The 16821-nt window shown below is 45.2% G+C and overlaps 1 protein-coding gene across 5 annotated transcripts in view; it reads right to left on the bottom strand.

Moving 5' to 3' along the window:
• Positions 1 to 16593, bottom strand: part of BCAS1 (brain enriched myelin associated protein 1) — a 54940-nt gene extending 38347 nt beyond the window's left edge. For 3 of the 5 annotated variants that reach the window (XM_075768508.1, XM_075768512.1, XM_075768511.1), the window contains exons 1-4: positions 15843 to 15949; positions 11194 to 11267; positions 11000 to 11081; positions 1259 to 1842 (exon numbers count right to left, since the gene is read on the bottom strand). In XM_075768508.1, coding sequence (XP_075624623.1) covers positions 1259 to 1842; positions 11000 to 11081; positions 11194 to 11262 — 735 coding nt within the window. In that variant the 5' untranslated portion in view covers positions 11263 to 11267; positions 15843 to 15949. Of the gene's footprint in view, positions 1 to 1258; positions 1843 to 10999; positions 11082 to 11193; positions 11268 to 15842; positions 15950 to 16518 lie in introns of those variants that run through there. The other 2 variants (XM_075768509.1, XM_075768507.1) reach the window with 2 other exon arrangements.
• Positions 16594 to 16821: the final 228 nt, after the last annotated feature.

Raw genomic sequence — 16821 nt, 5'->3', positions numbered from 1 at the left:
GAGGCTACAGATTCTTTAAATGTGCAGATATAGCTGTCTGAAATACTAGCGACGGGTCCCACTTTTGGAGGGCAATGGTCAAAAATGCAGCTGTTTAGTTTTACAAATGGATCTTCAGAAAAATATTACAAGTTCATACAAGAAATATGATCTTCAAATTTGAGGAGGCATAATGTAGAGAAGACAAGGTGAAAGAACAGAAACGGAAGAGACCTTTGGGGACAACCTGCAATGTCGTCAGTGCAAGAAGCGAGCAACTCATGAACTGCGTTCACCGCCGTTCAAAGCACTAGCGATCATACAGCAGTCTGATTCGTAAGCCTGAACCAGGCCAATAAAAGCAGTTACGATTAAAACGGCATTTACACACCAATCCTGATGGGGGGACCATGCAGCTAGTTCCTCCCTGCTGCTCCTGACGTTGGACAGGACTTGAGCTGGATCACAGGTAGTGTGTCCTGGCACCTCTCCAGCGGAGCTAATGAGGGTTGTGCCACTTATCCCCATTCAGGAGATGGACTTTTTCAGTAGTTAATTACCTGAAAGTTAATCCTATAGTATATTTGCTGATATCAAACTTTCTAGGAAACATAAATATCTAAACTCACATCTGTGTTCAGCTCCTTTCTTTTAATTAGCGTGCTCTCTCAAGTAAGTTAATTTCTTATATGACGTTCTCATCCTGTAAAATCAATTCTAAGGACCATATTTCCTTGATTTAAAAAAATCGCAATAGCCAAGACTGCAAAAATCACTCCTGCATAATATTCCTTATTCTGGTACATAGGGTATGCAAGAAGCAGCTATTGCCTAAGCAGAGGGACTATTTTATAAGAATGGCACAAAACATCTTAAAGCCATCCAGCGTCAAACTCCAAGTTCCTAAAGCAGAAGAAACAATTTTACTTTCAGGTATTTTTGCTTTCATTTGTAGCTGGCTGCTGTTCATCATCCTGGCACTTGGAGCCTCAGGACAGCTATCTGGCCCAAACCTTTCAGAGAAATACAAGTGAAGTTAAACTGGAGGTCAGATGCCAGCGTTCGGTCACGAAGCGGACATCAGAGCCATTGCCACTCCGCCACGGGTCCTTCTCCCATACCTCCATTCGGCCGCCCCTTCGGGGGCTTACCTGCGATAATTTTAAGAGCAACACTGATCCGTTCACACAGCCAACATGACATCAAGCTGTCCTGAGCTCTTAATATTCCCAAGAGGTTTCATTAAGAGTGAAATGGATATTCCTGTTCAAACACTTGCCTTCCCCTGCGGGACGCCGTCTGACGCGCTCTGTAATCCAGCAGCCTCCTTCGCCGTGATGCGCCCGTCGGGAAGGTCTGCAGCCTGCCTTTCCTCCTGGGCATCAATTTGCCTTTTACTCCTTTCCTTTCCCTTCTCCAGTTTGAAGATCCTGTCAAAGAAGGTTACTTGTTTTGGCTCTGAGGCAGCCGCATCCTCTCCCTCAGGTGTCACCGATGTTGTGAGATCGATGTCGTGAAGCGACGCTGCCGGCGGGGCCCCGGTCAGGTTTTTATGTGCGCCTTCCTCCCGCGCAGCTGCCGCGGGAACCTCCACGCTGTCACTCGGTGCTTTGTTCGCTCCAGGCGCCTCTGAGCTGACATCAAGTTTCGCCCATCCAACTGATGAATCTGTAGCTGGGTCTTCAGTACGCCCTGGTACAGCCCATGAAAACGCGAAGACAGAGCGGGATTTAGCAGATGGCCGGGCTCTCCTGGCAGCGCTCCCGGGGCTCTGCCCGCCCGCCTCGGGGACGGGGCTCTGCTCCATTGTCTTCGGGGAAGAAACGGCCACATTATCCCGTGCAACACTTGCCTTTGCATCCACTACAAACAGAAGCATAAAACAGTAATTATCCAGCACAGCAAAGAAGTTATACTGGTTGTATCCATTAATCACGGTGACCTCGCTCTTTAATAAACTAATTCTGAAACGTGGAGCCTCGGGGGGGACCACACAGCGTGCAGCTTGGTTAGAGACCCTGTTGTCTTCCTGTGCTAAATACGAGCTGCCGCTCATCTATCAGATGCGCGTCTGATTTTTCTTTCCTGCCATTCCTCATTGAAGTTGGTGCAAATTTTATGTCCTCCACAGCCCCCTTGCAGCTGCCAAGGGCAGATAACGGCCCAGGTTTTTCACTGCTTAGCCCAGCAGACTTGCTGAGGATATTTTACTTTCCAATTAAAATTAAAGAAGTGATATGCAAAAAAAAATAATCAATAAAATTTGAGACAAAGTTATATGTTAGCATATTACCCTTTCCTCTGTCAAAGTTAAATGGGAAAAAAGAATGGAAACTGCGAGGACTGGTTTCGTTTCCTGGCTTGCCAAACTCCCCACAGGGCTTTGCAGTCATAACTTCCTTCGGTCATTTTTCCAGCGCTGTTCCTTGCCTTGCTGCCTGCTCTCCATAGTGCAGTTTCTACTTGCACTTCTCCCCCACTGTCTGTAAGTTTAAGCCTGATTTGAAGAGTTGTAAATCACATCTGAGCCAGGCTTTCGATCCTTATGTTTCTGACTCTCTTTACCCACCAGCAATATGGCTCTTAATCACATTCCCCTCCCCTCAAAATTCTCACCAAAAATTCCCCCTTGTGTGCACACATGGCCATCACACTTTAAACGTGAAAAAAAATCTTTCATCTTAAAAGTGTATTTTATGGTTTTATATTACAATGGCACTTTGATAGTACGGCTGAGGTGGAAATCCCTCACACTGTATGTGCAGATGGGAAAAGAAGGCTCCTGCTTTACAGAAGACAAAAGGAAAAAGAGACAAAAGAAAAAAAAAATCTTTGTTGTATCCATTTTGTGGATGGGAGACTGAATTGCAGATAATACGGTGCAAACCCCCCGTAAACAAGAGGAGGCTTGTCGAGAGGTAAACCTTGCAGCAACCCCTCAGCCTGAGCTTCTCTTCCCTGCTTTGACTAGAATATATATCTGATTTCCCTGTCAATCATCCCCACAGATTTCAAGGATGAATTTAGATCTACTTAATTATAACTGTGAAAAACTGACAGCCTCAAACTGACTTGCTAAATTGGAACTTTAAAATTGTCAGTTTCAGTGTAAAATTGAAATTATTTCAAATGATAATTGTAATAGTCTAGTCAATATTATGCCTTCACATTTTAATTTAACAGACATAAAACCCCAGATACCAAAACCTGACTAAAACGCCTGTCTTCCCCAGTCCAGATCTTCAGTGTTCTGTTTCATTTTTAAATTCCTTTTTAAGATAAGGAAAGCCAAACTTTTTAAGTCATGGCTTTCAAAACTACGCCTTAGCTTTTCACTGCAAAGTTACCCCAATTTTCCGCTCTCCCCCCAGGATTTTGCATAACACCACACCAGCATCCGCAGGCACCGCACAACACCAGCCTGTGCCCGTCTGATGCGGTTCTCCTGCGGCAGCGCCCGGGGACCCCGGTCACGTCCCGGGGCAGATGCGGGAGGAGAACAGAGCCCCGGCATCCCACCGTGACATCCCCTTCCCGCCGCGTTAACCCGGTGACCGAGAGTCCCCGCCGGACCCTTGCTTCACAGTTCAGCGTTCGTCCCGACTGGCAGGAGGTGGGGGCTTCCATGAACCCGAGAGACGAGAAGTGCCGGAGCGTGCCGGCGCGAATCCCAAGTGACTTTACTGAACCAGCAGCGAAGGCAACGGCTGACAAAGTGCGGGCTGTGGCGGCAGGATTCACAACTGCCGCCAGCACTCCACCAGCTGCTGGGGACCTGGCTCCCAACTCCTCGACTTCTCATGTTTTTAACCTGACATTTGCTTTCTTACCGTATTTTGGGCATAGGCAAGCATGCAGGGGGGCGGGAGCGCCGCAGTACAACCTGTTCTGTCCAGGTAAATGGATTTTCACTTCTTTGTGTGCACTCTAATACAGGAAAAATTCTTTCCCTGGATTCTCTCTGTTACTATTCATGTAAGAAAATGACTCACGCTGGCAAGAGTCCTTTGCCAGTAATACTCTTCTGCAATATTTCACGAGCACCTATTTCAACATACCGACACGCAAAGGAAAGGTACGAGTAACCAGCTATTCAGGCACCTATTCGGTCAGGGTCACTGAGTGTCAGTTAGAGTTTCCTAAGCCTCCTGTAGTGCTATATGAAAAAGAACTGAAGCACTAACTTCTAATTATAGTTGGAAACTTGGGAAGGAAGCAAAAAGCAAACCCTTCCCCAGCTAAAGAAAGCAGAAACAATATCCATTGGAAAATAATTGTAATAGATGCTGAACTTCTGCTTTGTGTAACAGATAAAAGTGAAACGCAAGAAAACTGTCGTTAGTGTAAAAATAGGAATATAGGCTCATCATTAAGAAAGCCAACCAAACAAAAAGTAGCTCATGAACCTATCAAGCTCCTTTTATCTCTAATTATCATGGAAGGAATGAAAGACCTGGCAAATATCACCGGCATGAGCTCTGCAGCATGTCTCTTGTGTCAAAACAGTTCGAGCCGTTTCAGGGAAGGTCTGCTCAGACACCAGGCAAAGCAGATCCCACCACCAGGAAGGAGACACTACTGGGGTGGGCCGAACAGAAGTTTGACTTGTGCCGTATTCACAGCAAAATGGTGAAAGGAAAAGTGTTTGAAATTGTAGTATTTGGATGAAAATGTTGCAGTTTTGACAACACTGTTCAACCTCTCAACGTTTCGTTTCAGTCTTTGATCCCACATAGAGTTTCACTTGTGTCCAGAGTCCCTGCGATTGCTTGTAAAGGCACAATGATGTCCGCAAGGTTTGAGAGCATCGTCGCAGATACCTCCGACTGACTTCTCCAAATTCCCTGATTAAAGCTTAATGGGTCTCTCCAAGTTCACTGGCACTTGGACTGAGCCGCGTAGGGCAGCAAACTCAGCAGCTCCCAACTGCTTGTTGATGGGGGAGCAGTCGGGCTCCGTACCCCCAGGAGGGTCCCACCGTCCCCTTTCTCTGTCAGAACCCTGATAACAAACCCACGCCATTTGTTGCATTCATTCAAACAGCTACAAGCCAGAGCAGAAAGTGCATGAGGTTTGTTTTTTTTTTTTTTTAAAAGAGACACAAGAAGTGCCATTCTTCCCCAAATTATTGCACAATCCAGAGGCAGAATTAGGAATAGAAGCAAACCCTCCCAAATCCTAGGCCAGATCTGCAAGTAGATCAAAGCTGCTCACTCTGAATGAGATGAATAACCGCTCTGATACTAAAATCAATATACAATTTACAGCACTGCTGTGAGATTGCATTTCGTACTGCTACTACACAGGCATTTTCCTTTCAAGTATTTAACAAAAGACAGTCACACGACAGAAGATTTGTCCTTCCTTTCCCCCTACTTCATCAGGGGATGTAAAAAAAAGCAATACTATAACTGCACAAAGTCTCTCTTCAGTAAGAGCACCCTCAAAATAAGGACATTTTTTCTGAAATTAGCTAGATTGGACCCACATTTTTTCCTTTTCTTATAAGAAAAACTGTACAGAGAAGAGTAATGGTTAGTGCAATGTTATGTCAATACCGTTTCCCTGCTCAGGAGTAATTGCTAACAGACTTTCTCCCCCTTCCTTTTGTATCCTTGACTTTAGCGTTAAGCACTTCCACAGGCTGAGGATGAACAACAGCGCTATGTTTGCTGGCACAGACGGGGATCAAATCTGCAGAATTATCACTGAACGTTAAAAAGCAAGCGCTTAGGTTTTAATAGAGCCAGCAAAGAGAAGATTCTACAAAGCCTTAAGGTGGGCATAAGCTTTAAGTTGCCCATGCGAGCTGCAAAACTGATTCTACAGGTATGGAATTGTTGCTGTTCGTTACGGGCCCTCACGCACCGCGAGCGCCACGGGCAGGCAGCAGAGCTCCGGAAGCATCGGTGCAGGGAGCCTGCGGCGGAGACCCGTTCCACGCGCGTTTGGGACCGGGATCAGCGCTCGGCCAGAGGGAACGGCAGATGCGGGCAGGAATCCCAAGGATGCGACTGGCAGGAAGGGAGGTTCAGAGGCGCCAGTCTGACAAACGAAAAGGCTGCCCCGGCTCTTGTCAGCCGATTTGCTTTTGCTGGTGGCTGGGAACACAACCAGACTTCGGCCTGGCACGTGTAGCCCATGGCAGCCGAACTCCCTCGAGTGGGACCAAAAGCAGTTCTGCCCAGCTCTCCCAGGTTGCCTTCCCCCTTCTCCACTGTAACCTGATTTGCTCTGAAGCTTTGTTTGCTTTTTTTATTCCTGGCAGCAGCCTAAGCCATGTACTGGTAGGCACCTATTTTTGGTGTTGAATTTGCCCAAGTTAAGACAGCATCCGAAGGATGTAAAGCTGGCACCTTTTCCTCAGCCTTTGATAGCTAAGCTGGTTTCAGCAGTTACACGCACCCTCGCAGCTAATACTTACGTGTGGGGAACACCTAAAAGAAGGCCCTGTGATGTCTTACATAGGCAGCCTCTCACCTCCTGCCATTTATCCTACTGACTTTTCCATAGTGCAAGTCATTTTTAGCTCTTGAATGAGGAGCAACTTGAATTGGCAAGGTCTTCAGCATAGACATCTCCTGTAGGCCATTAGCATGTAAACATGCCATAAAATAAATACTATGAGAAAATGTTTTCTGATATTGTTGCTTTTGACAATAGAAAAAAAATCAGGGTTTGTTTTGTTTTTTAACTGAACTGAGCAGGCCATTGGCTACAAAGGTAGCTTTAGCATCTTTGACTATCTTGAATACAAGCCAGTTGCAGATATTTTGCTTAGCAATGTAATTGTAGTACCACAGCATTGTCTCCTTCCCTGGAGTTCAGATAATCATGGAGACAATAGATTTTAATGGCCATGAAGGAGCCATTAAGGGCTACAAGGCACCATTTGGCACCAAGAAGTCCATCAGTGTAGGCCAGCATGATGGATCGTAATAGCCCTGAATGAATTACTGCAGCAAACACTAGGCTTAAAAATCTAAATACCTAGCAACAAAAGAGTGAGTTTTCTAATTTACATTTCAGATCTATTTTTATAGATATCGTGTAGGTTAATTTTTCCTTCCAATATTTACAACAGACTTGGTATCATAACACTAAGGTAGACGTAGAATTTTCAGATCTCCAAGTGTATCTTGTCTTTGTGTGGGAAATGCCCAAAAACTGTTGACGAGACTAAATGACTGACTTTTCAGAAGCATTAGGGAATTCTAAAATAAGGCATTTCCCCCCTTTCTTAAAAAAGAAAACACGTACTAATATTCTTTTGCAATCTCGCTCGACTATTCCATACAAATAAAGTTGACAGTACATTTTTGCTCTAAGAATAATTTTGTTTCACTAAGTTAACTAGCATTGTTATTTACCTAACAGATTTACTGGAAATAATGGCAATAGAGGAAGAGAAGCTAGCAGCAAGAATAGTAGTGATCATTCTTAAAAAAACCCCTAAACTGAAATGCCTTGTGTTTCAGACCTTACAGGCACCCAGAGTTACTGCAATACACCCATTTCTGTTAGATACTGGCTAGCAGCAGAATTTCCTGGATCAGATTTATCCTCTGGAACAGAGGAGTTGCATCTTAACTGATGTTTTCCTTCTTGTGCAATCTTTCTGTTTACGAGCATTAGTAAGCTGCTCACTGGTTTAAGGATTTGCACATAATTGCCAACCAAATACAAACATAATTTTCCCCATTTTGTCCTGATACGTTTCTACTCTATGTAGTGCAAATCTCAGATATACAGCTGTTAGTTCTGGCCCTTTTCCCGTGCCTGTTTTCCACCAAGTACTCACATTATTTGAAGTTCTAAAAGGCGAACGCAACACATTAGGAAAAGTCAGGATCAGATTTGCTATCCTATTACTTGCAGAGCAACACGTCGCGAAGTAGCAGTAAGGGCACCGCCACTATTTACGTGGCGTTGCAGGAGAAGGTGGATGCTAGCACTCTGTGCAGTGTCTGCATCCCTGCTAATCCAGAGGAGCAGGAAAGGCAAGCCATGGAAAGAATCCCTAAGTCCACACATCTGTCAGCCTGTTTGAGCAGAAGCAGCAAATGTAGGGAACCAGTCGCCAATCTGCTCACCCAGATGTGAAGCAGATGGTGACGGGACTCTTCCAAATAACATTACTTCCTCTGGTCATATTAAGTTAACTCTCTGGATTCTTTTTTCATTATATTAGCAGATATAGATTTCATAGACTCATTTATCAACTATACCGTTTAATGCACAGCACATGGTGAGATCACTGGCAATCACAGAAATGCAAACTAACAAGACAAAGACCACAAATATACATCTAGCACTATTAATAAAATCCTCTTGCTTCACTTGCCCTTTTTGCAGCTCTTTTGTCTGCTCCAGAAGTGCTCTCTTTATGACCATAAAATGGATTACAATACTATTCCTGGCATTATTTCATTTTAGAAATACTATCAACTACATTTTCTGTAGGAATAACATCTATCTCCAAACAGCGCTTGCACTTTTGTTTCACCAAGACCTTGACTACATTACAGAAACCAGCGATATTTCAGTGGTATCTAAATAGTTAATGATTTTAACTGCTTTTTAAACATTAATGAACTTAAAATATGAGTAATATCAACACAGGACAGTCCAATTTTTCAACTTGCTACTTAAACGGATTTAGTAATTACATTAATTAGGTAATCCATTTAAGTAAAACAATGCCATATGCTTCATTTTATATGTTAAGAGTAAGATGTACACTTATTTTCTAGGTCTTCAGACAGTGTAAATCATCTGGCTTTTATTTACTTCCCAGAACTCTGCTGGTTTACACCAGCAGAAACACACAGCTACAGGCTTTTATTTTCTAGTAGGCAACAGTTTAAACTGCCTTATTAAAGCTCGATGGCATTAGGAAATTACCCATGGAACAGAGATTCTGAGCAGTAATCAGTACCATCTGCATATTTCCATGCCAGTCTTTGATTATTTTTGTCTAATCTTAGATTTTTTTTTTTCAACTGGATGTAACAGGCTGAGAGGGTTCTCTTAACAATGAACGATAAAATAATATTTTTCTTTCCTTGCAGAGATTGGAGAGAATTGTTGGGGTTTATTGTATTCTGAAAACAGGAAGAAATCCCAAGCAAGGAAAACACTGGCAAAATTAACGTGGCCAAATCTGCAGAGATGTGAACCGAAGCAGCGCTCCTCCAGACGGGCGCTGCCTCAATGCTGCTCAAAAAGGCTCCAAAGCCAACAAGAGGTGGAAGGAGAAATTAATGAGGCGCTGAAAGGGGAGGCGAGAGACGCATGTCTGTGGATGAGCGCAATTGCCCATGGATATGTGGAGATAACTTCTCAAAACTACTTGGATCAAATGTTTAGTGCTCAGGCCATACAGACCGCACCAGGTTTTCAGGACGGCAGCGCTGGAAGTGGGCTCAGCTGCCGGCAGGCTCCTGCCCTGGTGGGGTCACTGTCCGGCGATGGACACCACCCAAATCGCTCTGAAATGGGATGCCCCGAGTAGTGATTTACCACACCCCAGAGTACCTGATACCTCTCTCTCCCCTCTCCTTGCTCGGTATAGAAGAGCATTGTGCAAGAAGAGCCAAGCCGTGCCAGACACTATTCAACTTCTGCACTAACACCCACGGCGTACGTATAACGGGGGCAGATCAGTTTGATTCATTAGCGTACAGAGAGCGCGAGAACAAGCCCCCAGTGCTCTAGTTGCCCCGGCAGTAGTTGAGTAACTCCTAATACACCCCGTAACAGTAACGGGAGAGAGGTGGTCAGGGTTACGTTGGTCTTGTGACACACTGAGTAACTTCTGGTAAATAGGACTGACCTCTTGGCAATAACGCTGTCAGCCACGCAGCATTCCCAGCTGTCACTTACCTGGCTCTATAAATTACTGTGCTATACCTAAACTCTCTAGAATTCGAATGCCAGCAGTTGACACAGTTAAATTTTGTTTACTAAGATCTCACTGCAGATTAGACATACTCTGCTCCCTTCAAGGAGGTCGCCTGCCTCTGAACTGAGAGCAAGGTAGGTTTCTGTACGCGAAGGAAACCGCTAAAGCCCAGCTCAGGATCAGAACTGGCATTTCACTGCAAACCCTCAGGTCCAGAGGCAATTATGGTATAACATCATCACTGCAGGTATCGTGCCTACCACCTTACGGTATTTTGCCAGCCATTCACTTTTTCTAAATGACAAACAGGACAGAAAAACATATCTCTCTATATATTTCATTGTCAGCAAATAATTGTTTGGTATCTTTGAAGTCGAAGCAACGCACCTACTCAGGAACACAGGACCAGAAATCAGAGAACAAGATAGAGAAGTTTAGATGAACAAGAAGGCGCTCACATTTTTATCATATCACTTGTTGAAGTTGCTACTGAAAGTATCAGAACTATGGTTTCACAAAAAACCCACAGAGGTAGTTTCTAAGACTTTACAATCTTGCAGATGAGAACACATAGCTAGGACCCAGATTTTATTTTAATTTCTTTTTTTGTAACCAACTTGCAAAGAGTTTTGCCAGATTTTCTTTTATTAATGTTAAACTGCTCAAAACACCCCCAGAAGGCTGAGGGCATGCAGAATGTTTCAAAATAATGTCTTTCCTTGCAGTCACTAGAAGAAGTTCCCCCAAACCAGTTTCCAACTCCCTTCTTCTTGCCTTTGTTTCCCTAATACAATATTACTCTGGACTTTAAATAATTTATGCTAATAACTTCTTTTCTTTTGGACTCACGTGATTCCATCGGCCTTCGCTACACTCAATACTGTAACAGCAGCTTCCAGAGGACTTTGGACATATTTTCCTATTTTGCTCTTTTTTTATCTTTAACCTTTCAAGCTTCTGAAAAGCCACAGGTATTAATTCACAAGTAAGAGCTGAAACAGGGCATCATCTTCTAATTTGAGACCATGCACCAGTATTTATTGTTGCTCCAGCATAAACCTCCCTCTGTCTGGTGGCAGGAGAGGTGTAAACGTGCCACCCTTCCCCAGTACGTACCTTCACCGTTCATTGCAGCAGAGTGAGTCTGAACAAATGCAACAGATCCATTCTTAATACTGTCAGGAGATTCAGATAGAGCCTGAAAGAGCAAATAATACAGTTCTGAGGACTGGGCACACCACAGGATTTGAAAAGCAGCGGCAGCGATGTGCAACAGGCAGGGAAGATGAGAGCGGGCAGCTCTCAGTTACCTGATAGCTCTTTACGGTGCACGTATTGTCATCTTCTGCTTCCTCCGGGACACTCACGGTATTGCCCATAGCTCCTGTAACACAGAGGGGAACACCAAACCCAAATAGGCCTTTCTTTCTCGTTAATATGAATTTATTGCCTAATTCCAATTAAGAGACAGCCAATGGTGACAGACTTTGACAGGCTGTTTAAACTCCTGAGAAGCCCTGCCTGCTTTCCCAAAGGCCCTGCCCATCAGGCTGCCCCAGCCAGCCCTCCCCAGCCCTGCTTGGGGCTCACAGCTGCTCGCTAAAAATGGTGCAAACTACCTAACTAACTTGTTTGGTGAGGAAAACTGGGTGCAATCGCACCTGCATCATTCATTAAGGCTCGGTGGATAGTAACGTGGAGTGAGCAGCAGAATAAAGTGAGAAGGACCAAGATATATGAATAAATTGCAGCAGTTTGGTGGGGGTTTATACTTTTGTTTGGTTTTCATTTAAAAAAAAAAAAAGAGAGAGAAAAGAGGCAGCATGCAAAGAAATCGTGGATGTAAACTCTGAAAATTAGGCCCTGTATGTCAGGTAGTTATGTACAACAAATCCTCTGGGGAAAATTCTCGCCCGTGGCTGTGGAAGTGCGGGGCCTACTCTAGACAGGCAGAGACGGCGTGAACCAGCCACGGCGGCGTTCGCCGGGGTCCTGGCTCTGCGTTTCGAGCATCTCGTGTTGCCACGGGTGCAGCACTGCTGACGTCCGAGCCGGTCAGTTTAAAATGGCTTTGTCACGTTCGTCCCTGCGGGAGTCCCTGCTCTCACTACAACCCAGGCATAATCCCAGCTGGGAGTCAGGCCATTAGACAACCCAACACTTGGCGAAACTGTTCTGATTTCTTTAAACTTTGTTTCAGGAGCAAGGTGCTTGATTGAATTTTAGCCTCTTTCCTATGTACAAGTACACATAAACCTGTTGGGTGGGGGGTTTTTTGGTTGGTTTTCTTTTTTTTTTCCCCCCTTTAACTTAAAATACATGTATGTACCCTCTGAGCTCACTGTGCTTTAGGACTGTAGATCGTTTGGGGCCAAACACGCTCCCTGCAGCATGGCTGAAGGGCAAACCAGCCTGAAGTCAAGAGGAAGGTTCCTATTGACTTTGGCTCAGGATATATAGGTTTATATACTGTTAAAGCTACACAAATAAACAATAAGGACAAGTTATTCTGAGCCACACCTTGAAAGAGGAAGGTCTCTGAAGAGGAGAAGGCAGAGGGCTGGGCGCAGCTCCAGCCTCGGTGCTCATCCTGTTGGATGTCCTGCACGGCCACCATGGGGATCACCATGGGCATCACCATGGGCAGCAAGAGCTCTGCTCTTTTATTAGCGCTCTGCTTTATGCCTCTATGGATCCGTGAAGCTGCAGAGGCGTGGATGAGAGCAACTGCTTCAGTGTTTTAATTAAACAGCCCTTGGCTAGTGGAGAAGAGAGGGAAAAGCATAGTTGTGCTAAATCACGTTCAGTAGAAATTGAATGCGAGAACTGGGGGCAGCTCAGCCGGGCCAAGCCGGGCCTCTCTCCAGAGATGGTTATTGTTCTCTGCTCAGTGCCCAGTGCTGCGCTGGACGCTGAGCGGCCCCCGCTGATGCTGAAACGTGAACTGCAGTCGTGCTGCCGAGAATCGCCGCAAAAATAGTGGCTGTAGGACTGAACCTCGATTTCAGAGTGCAGAGTTATTTCACAGGGGTTTTATCTTTTCAGCTGATATTTCCACTATAAACCAGAACTTCTGATTTATGGTGGAAAACAGCCAAAACGTTTCCCCATGGATGTACAATGGCCTCTTGTCCTCGCTATGTAATTCTGTTTCCTAGCAACTTTAAGTATTATCCTATGGGAAGAGAAGAAAGCAAGATTCAAATCCTCCTGCTTAGTCTCGATAGTAAATTTAGTATCTGCTTGAATCTGGAGGATTTACTTTTGTTTTCCATTCACAAGGCCGCCTGGTTTATGCCAAGAGACAACTTAAGCAGAGGATGGGATATTTGCAGGTTACGTGCTGCCTTTCTCACATGTGCTGTAAAATCAGTACGTATCTGCGGGGAGTAAGAGAAGCAAATTCCTTGGGTTTTATTCTTTTATTTTGACAATGATTTGTAGCTTGATTCTCAATTACTCTGGTTTCCTGTTGATGCAGCTCTGCTCACGTCAGGTAAGTTATCTTTAACTGATGCAGAGCAGAGATCACAGGCTCTGATCTCTGGCGTATTTTACTCTAGGAGAGATTACCCATTTTCTACAATCAAGTTTATAATTCTCACTGAAATAAAACACACGCAGTGGTCATGGGGAAATTTTAAAGATTTTTGCCTCAGCAGAACCCTCTCTCTCATGGAAAGCTGGACAAGACTTGGAGGCGATTTTTGCTAAAAATGGGACAAACTTGCTACATATCCCTCTCGGAACATGATCCCAAAACACCAAACAGAGTTCTCCACCATGCACATATATACGTCTTCAGACTTCTTCCCTCCTTACAACAGTAATCAAGTATTTTATTGCGCTGATTACAACTGCACATGTGGCATGCTCTGGGGCAAAGTGGCTACTGGGGAAAGGGGACCAGTGTGTGGCCACTGCTCTGGGTACAGAGCTCAGGCAGTGGCACAGCCTCACAGCCCTGGCCCAGATCCTGTAGTAAAATTAGGAAGATACCTATGTATGTATGCTCCTGCCTTATTTTACAGAAAAAATGAAAGGTCACTGCCACCTATAGACAAAACCGGGTATCAGCAGAAGTGCTAGCACACACATACAAAATGGTATCAAACTGGCAGAGTTTCAAGTTGCCAAGCAAGTAATGTCACAGCTATTCGCTTCTGCCATGGCATCTAGAAATTGCTGCTGCAGAGACTATTGCATCTGATTGCACCCACATGCGGCTCTAGATTTGCATAAACGAGCAACCCCAGCTCGGTCATTAACATGAAATGGTTACTTTTTTCCCAAAGTCCTCGGTACTCTAGTTTATATGAACTCATCCGGTTTTTTTCTTTCATTTGAAACACCTTCTCTTGAAGCTAAAATTACTAAATGTGGAGCCAAGGAGGTTTTTGGAAAAATAAGGGACTCGCACAAGGCTCTCACTTGGTGTCTTTTTTCACCAACGTGTTTACAAAGACCACCATTTTGAACGTGGGCTGCCAAAAGCGAAGCACCAAGCCCCATTTTGTCACCCAGCTAAAGTCCTCACACGAGCAAGCGGGCAGTCAGAAGATGCTGGGGGCTCCCAGCGTGCAGGGACTTGCCTGAGAACCGCCAGTCTTGGGGACCTCTCAGGGTCTGGCACACGCCTGTTCCTAGCAGGCGGAATCGGACGTTGTCAACCACTGAGGACCTCTGTCCAGCTGAGCACCCTACGCTATCTCTTGGGGTGCTGACTTGGTCTCTCCGTTGGGTGTTTTTGGTCTGTCTCGGCTATTAATCATGGTTATTTATTAGCGGTACAACCACCAGGCAGGACCTATTTGTGTCCTTGGTTCTGCGTCTGAAAAGCACAACGCTGATCTCTGTAGTAAGCTGTGAGTACGGAGCAAACCTCCACCAGACGTGCGAGGGGTTGCTGGCAAGATGTCTGTTTTATGAGAGGAGGTTTGACAACATTTAGAGACAAGACAATTTTCAAGGATCGAGAGCAGAAAAGAGATGATCCTGATGCAAGAACACTTTTATTTTCAAAATGAGAAGAAAACCCTTAGACGTCGAGAGGAACTGGAGTAAGCTCATTCTCATCCTTAGGCTTCCTTTCTAGATACAGATTTTTCGATTAAGTTTCGAGGACATTATCCTCACGGGGGGCTCGTTCAGACCAGCTGGAATGCAGCCCGACTGGTTTAAAATGAACACGCGCTGCCAGCCTCCCGATCAGACAGAGCTCTGAAACAGTTCCGTTCCCAAATTATGCTTCACTGCTTCTATTGTAATGCAGAAAATAACTCAAAAGAAAATTGTAATTTTTAGATTTTTTTTAATGTTATATGAACCGTAGTGTGCCCCGAGCATGAGCTCAAGGCTTGGTAAAATCCTCCTTTTGCTCTCACTCTCAAAAATCATTGTTTTGGTCCTGGCAGAGCGGTGAAAGCTTTGGAAAATACGAGAGAAAATTATAACAAAATCCATGATCTACTGTGTACTCTGGCAAAAGCCAGATACGCCTGACCTTTCAAATGTATTGACTAACCCAGAATATTACAATCGCCTGTGTCACAGTGTCTGTTAATATGAAAAGTACCCAGTTAATTCCTCACTAAAACTTGCCATATGTTGTACTTAAACATCAGAAAATAATAATAATCAACTTTACTTAGTTCTCTTTGCGTCTCATTTCATTATAGATACGTCCACTCTGCAAGCGTCGGGGAAGGACTTTTAAATATTAACTCGCGTATATTCCAGAGGCAGAGGAAGGACCTCGCAGGTGTTAATTCGTGCAGAAAGCAGCCTGCCTTGGATCCGCTTTAGTACATCCCTGGCCCTTATCCTGCCTCTTGGAAAAGAGGTGAACACGGGGACGTGTCCGTCAGTGTCCAGCTAGAAAGGCAGAAGCTCCTGCTCTGTTTCAAGCGGAGACAAGGAAGAACACATCATAGGATAGGGTTTTAGAAAGTCTCCTTACCTTCCTTCAGCGCGGCTCTCAATTGCTCTCCTGCAGAAAAAGACAACTCAGACACGTGCTGGGTATGATGAAACCAGGGGACAGATGGATCTGAGCATTGTCAGCGGCTGAGGAGAAGTGGACACACAATAGACAGTAGTGAAGGGACAGGAGGAGGAAGGATTGAGATGACTCACCCCAGGGCAAACAAGAAACACCCAAGAACAATTTGAATAGCAACCTGGCAGCTGGCCGTGCATCCAGGACATGCAGAATTACAGTCCTTAAGGCTCTAGGGGCAGTTTTTAATACAATTCTTTCAGCCACTCTGCACTGTAGCCAAATGGGAAAAGCAAAATAGTTCAAACATTCACACCCTGGGCTTTCAGGGAGGGAACAGTTCAACAATGCCACAAAGGTGAACAATGCCGACCCGGCTGGTAGAAACACTCTGTCAGAAAGCTGGTCTTATTCTTCTGTCCTTTTGCAGAAAAAGCCAGCGCGCCAAAAGGGAAAATTTATACCAGGCACTTGAAAGGCCAAACGAAAGAAGCCAAGCACTTGCAGGAGCTCCCGAGATCATTTAGCTCAAGAGCACATGTAGGACTCTGCTCAAGCGTGGGACAGAAGTGGCAGCAGAGGACGAGCAAGAGCAAAACCCAAGAAAAGCCAAACCAACAGCAGCAGCAGGAGTTACCTGGGGGAGGGCAGCCGGGGTGCCCAGCACCCCCGGGAGCTGGAGCTGGTCAGGGTGAGGAGCTGCTCGCCCAGCCCCGGCGGCTCTGCCCCTGCCCCTGCAATCAGCCTGGGGAGTGCTCTCAAACACTGGGTGCAAACACGCGGAGGGGTGGGGTAGTCCTCCTTCCCAGCCCTTCTCAAAATATTTTCTGTTCTTGAGTGTTCTGGCCACCCAAACCTGTTCAAATGCATACCTGACTTTATGGCTTTGGGGCAGCCCAACACGGATGTTCTTGGAAATTGCAACGCTGTGCTGAACAGC

This window comes from Balearica regulorum, chromosome 16 (genome assembly GCF_011004875.1).
Source record: "Balearica regulorum gibbericeps isolate bBalReg1 chromosome 16, bBalReg1.pri, whole genome shotgun sequence".
Taxonomy (NCBI): domain Eukaryota; kingdom Metazoa; phylum Chordata; class Aves; order Gruiformes; family Gruidae; genus Balearica; species Balearica regulorum.
Note: the sequence above shows the minus strand (reverse complement) of the source record. Positions and strands in the feature narration are given on the sequence as shown.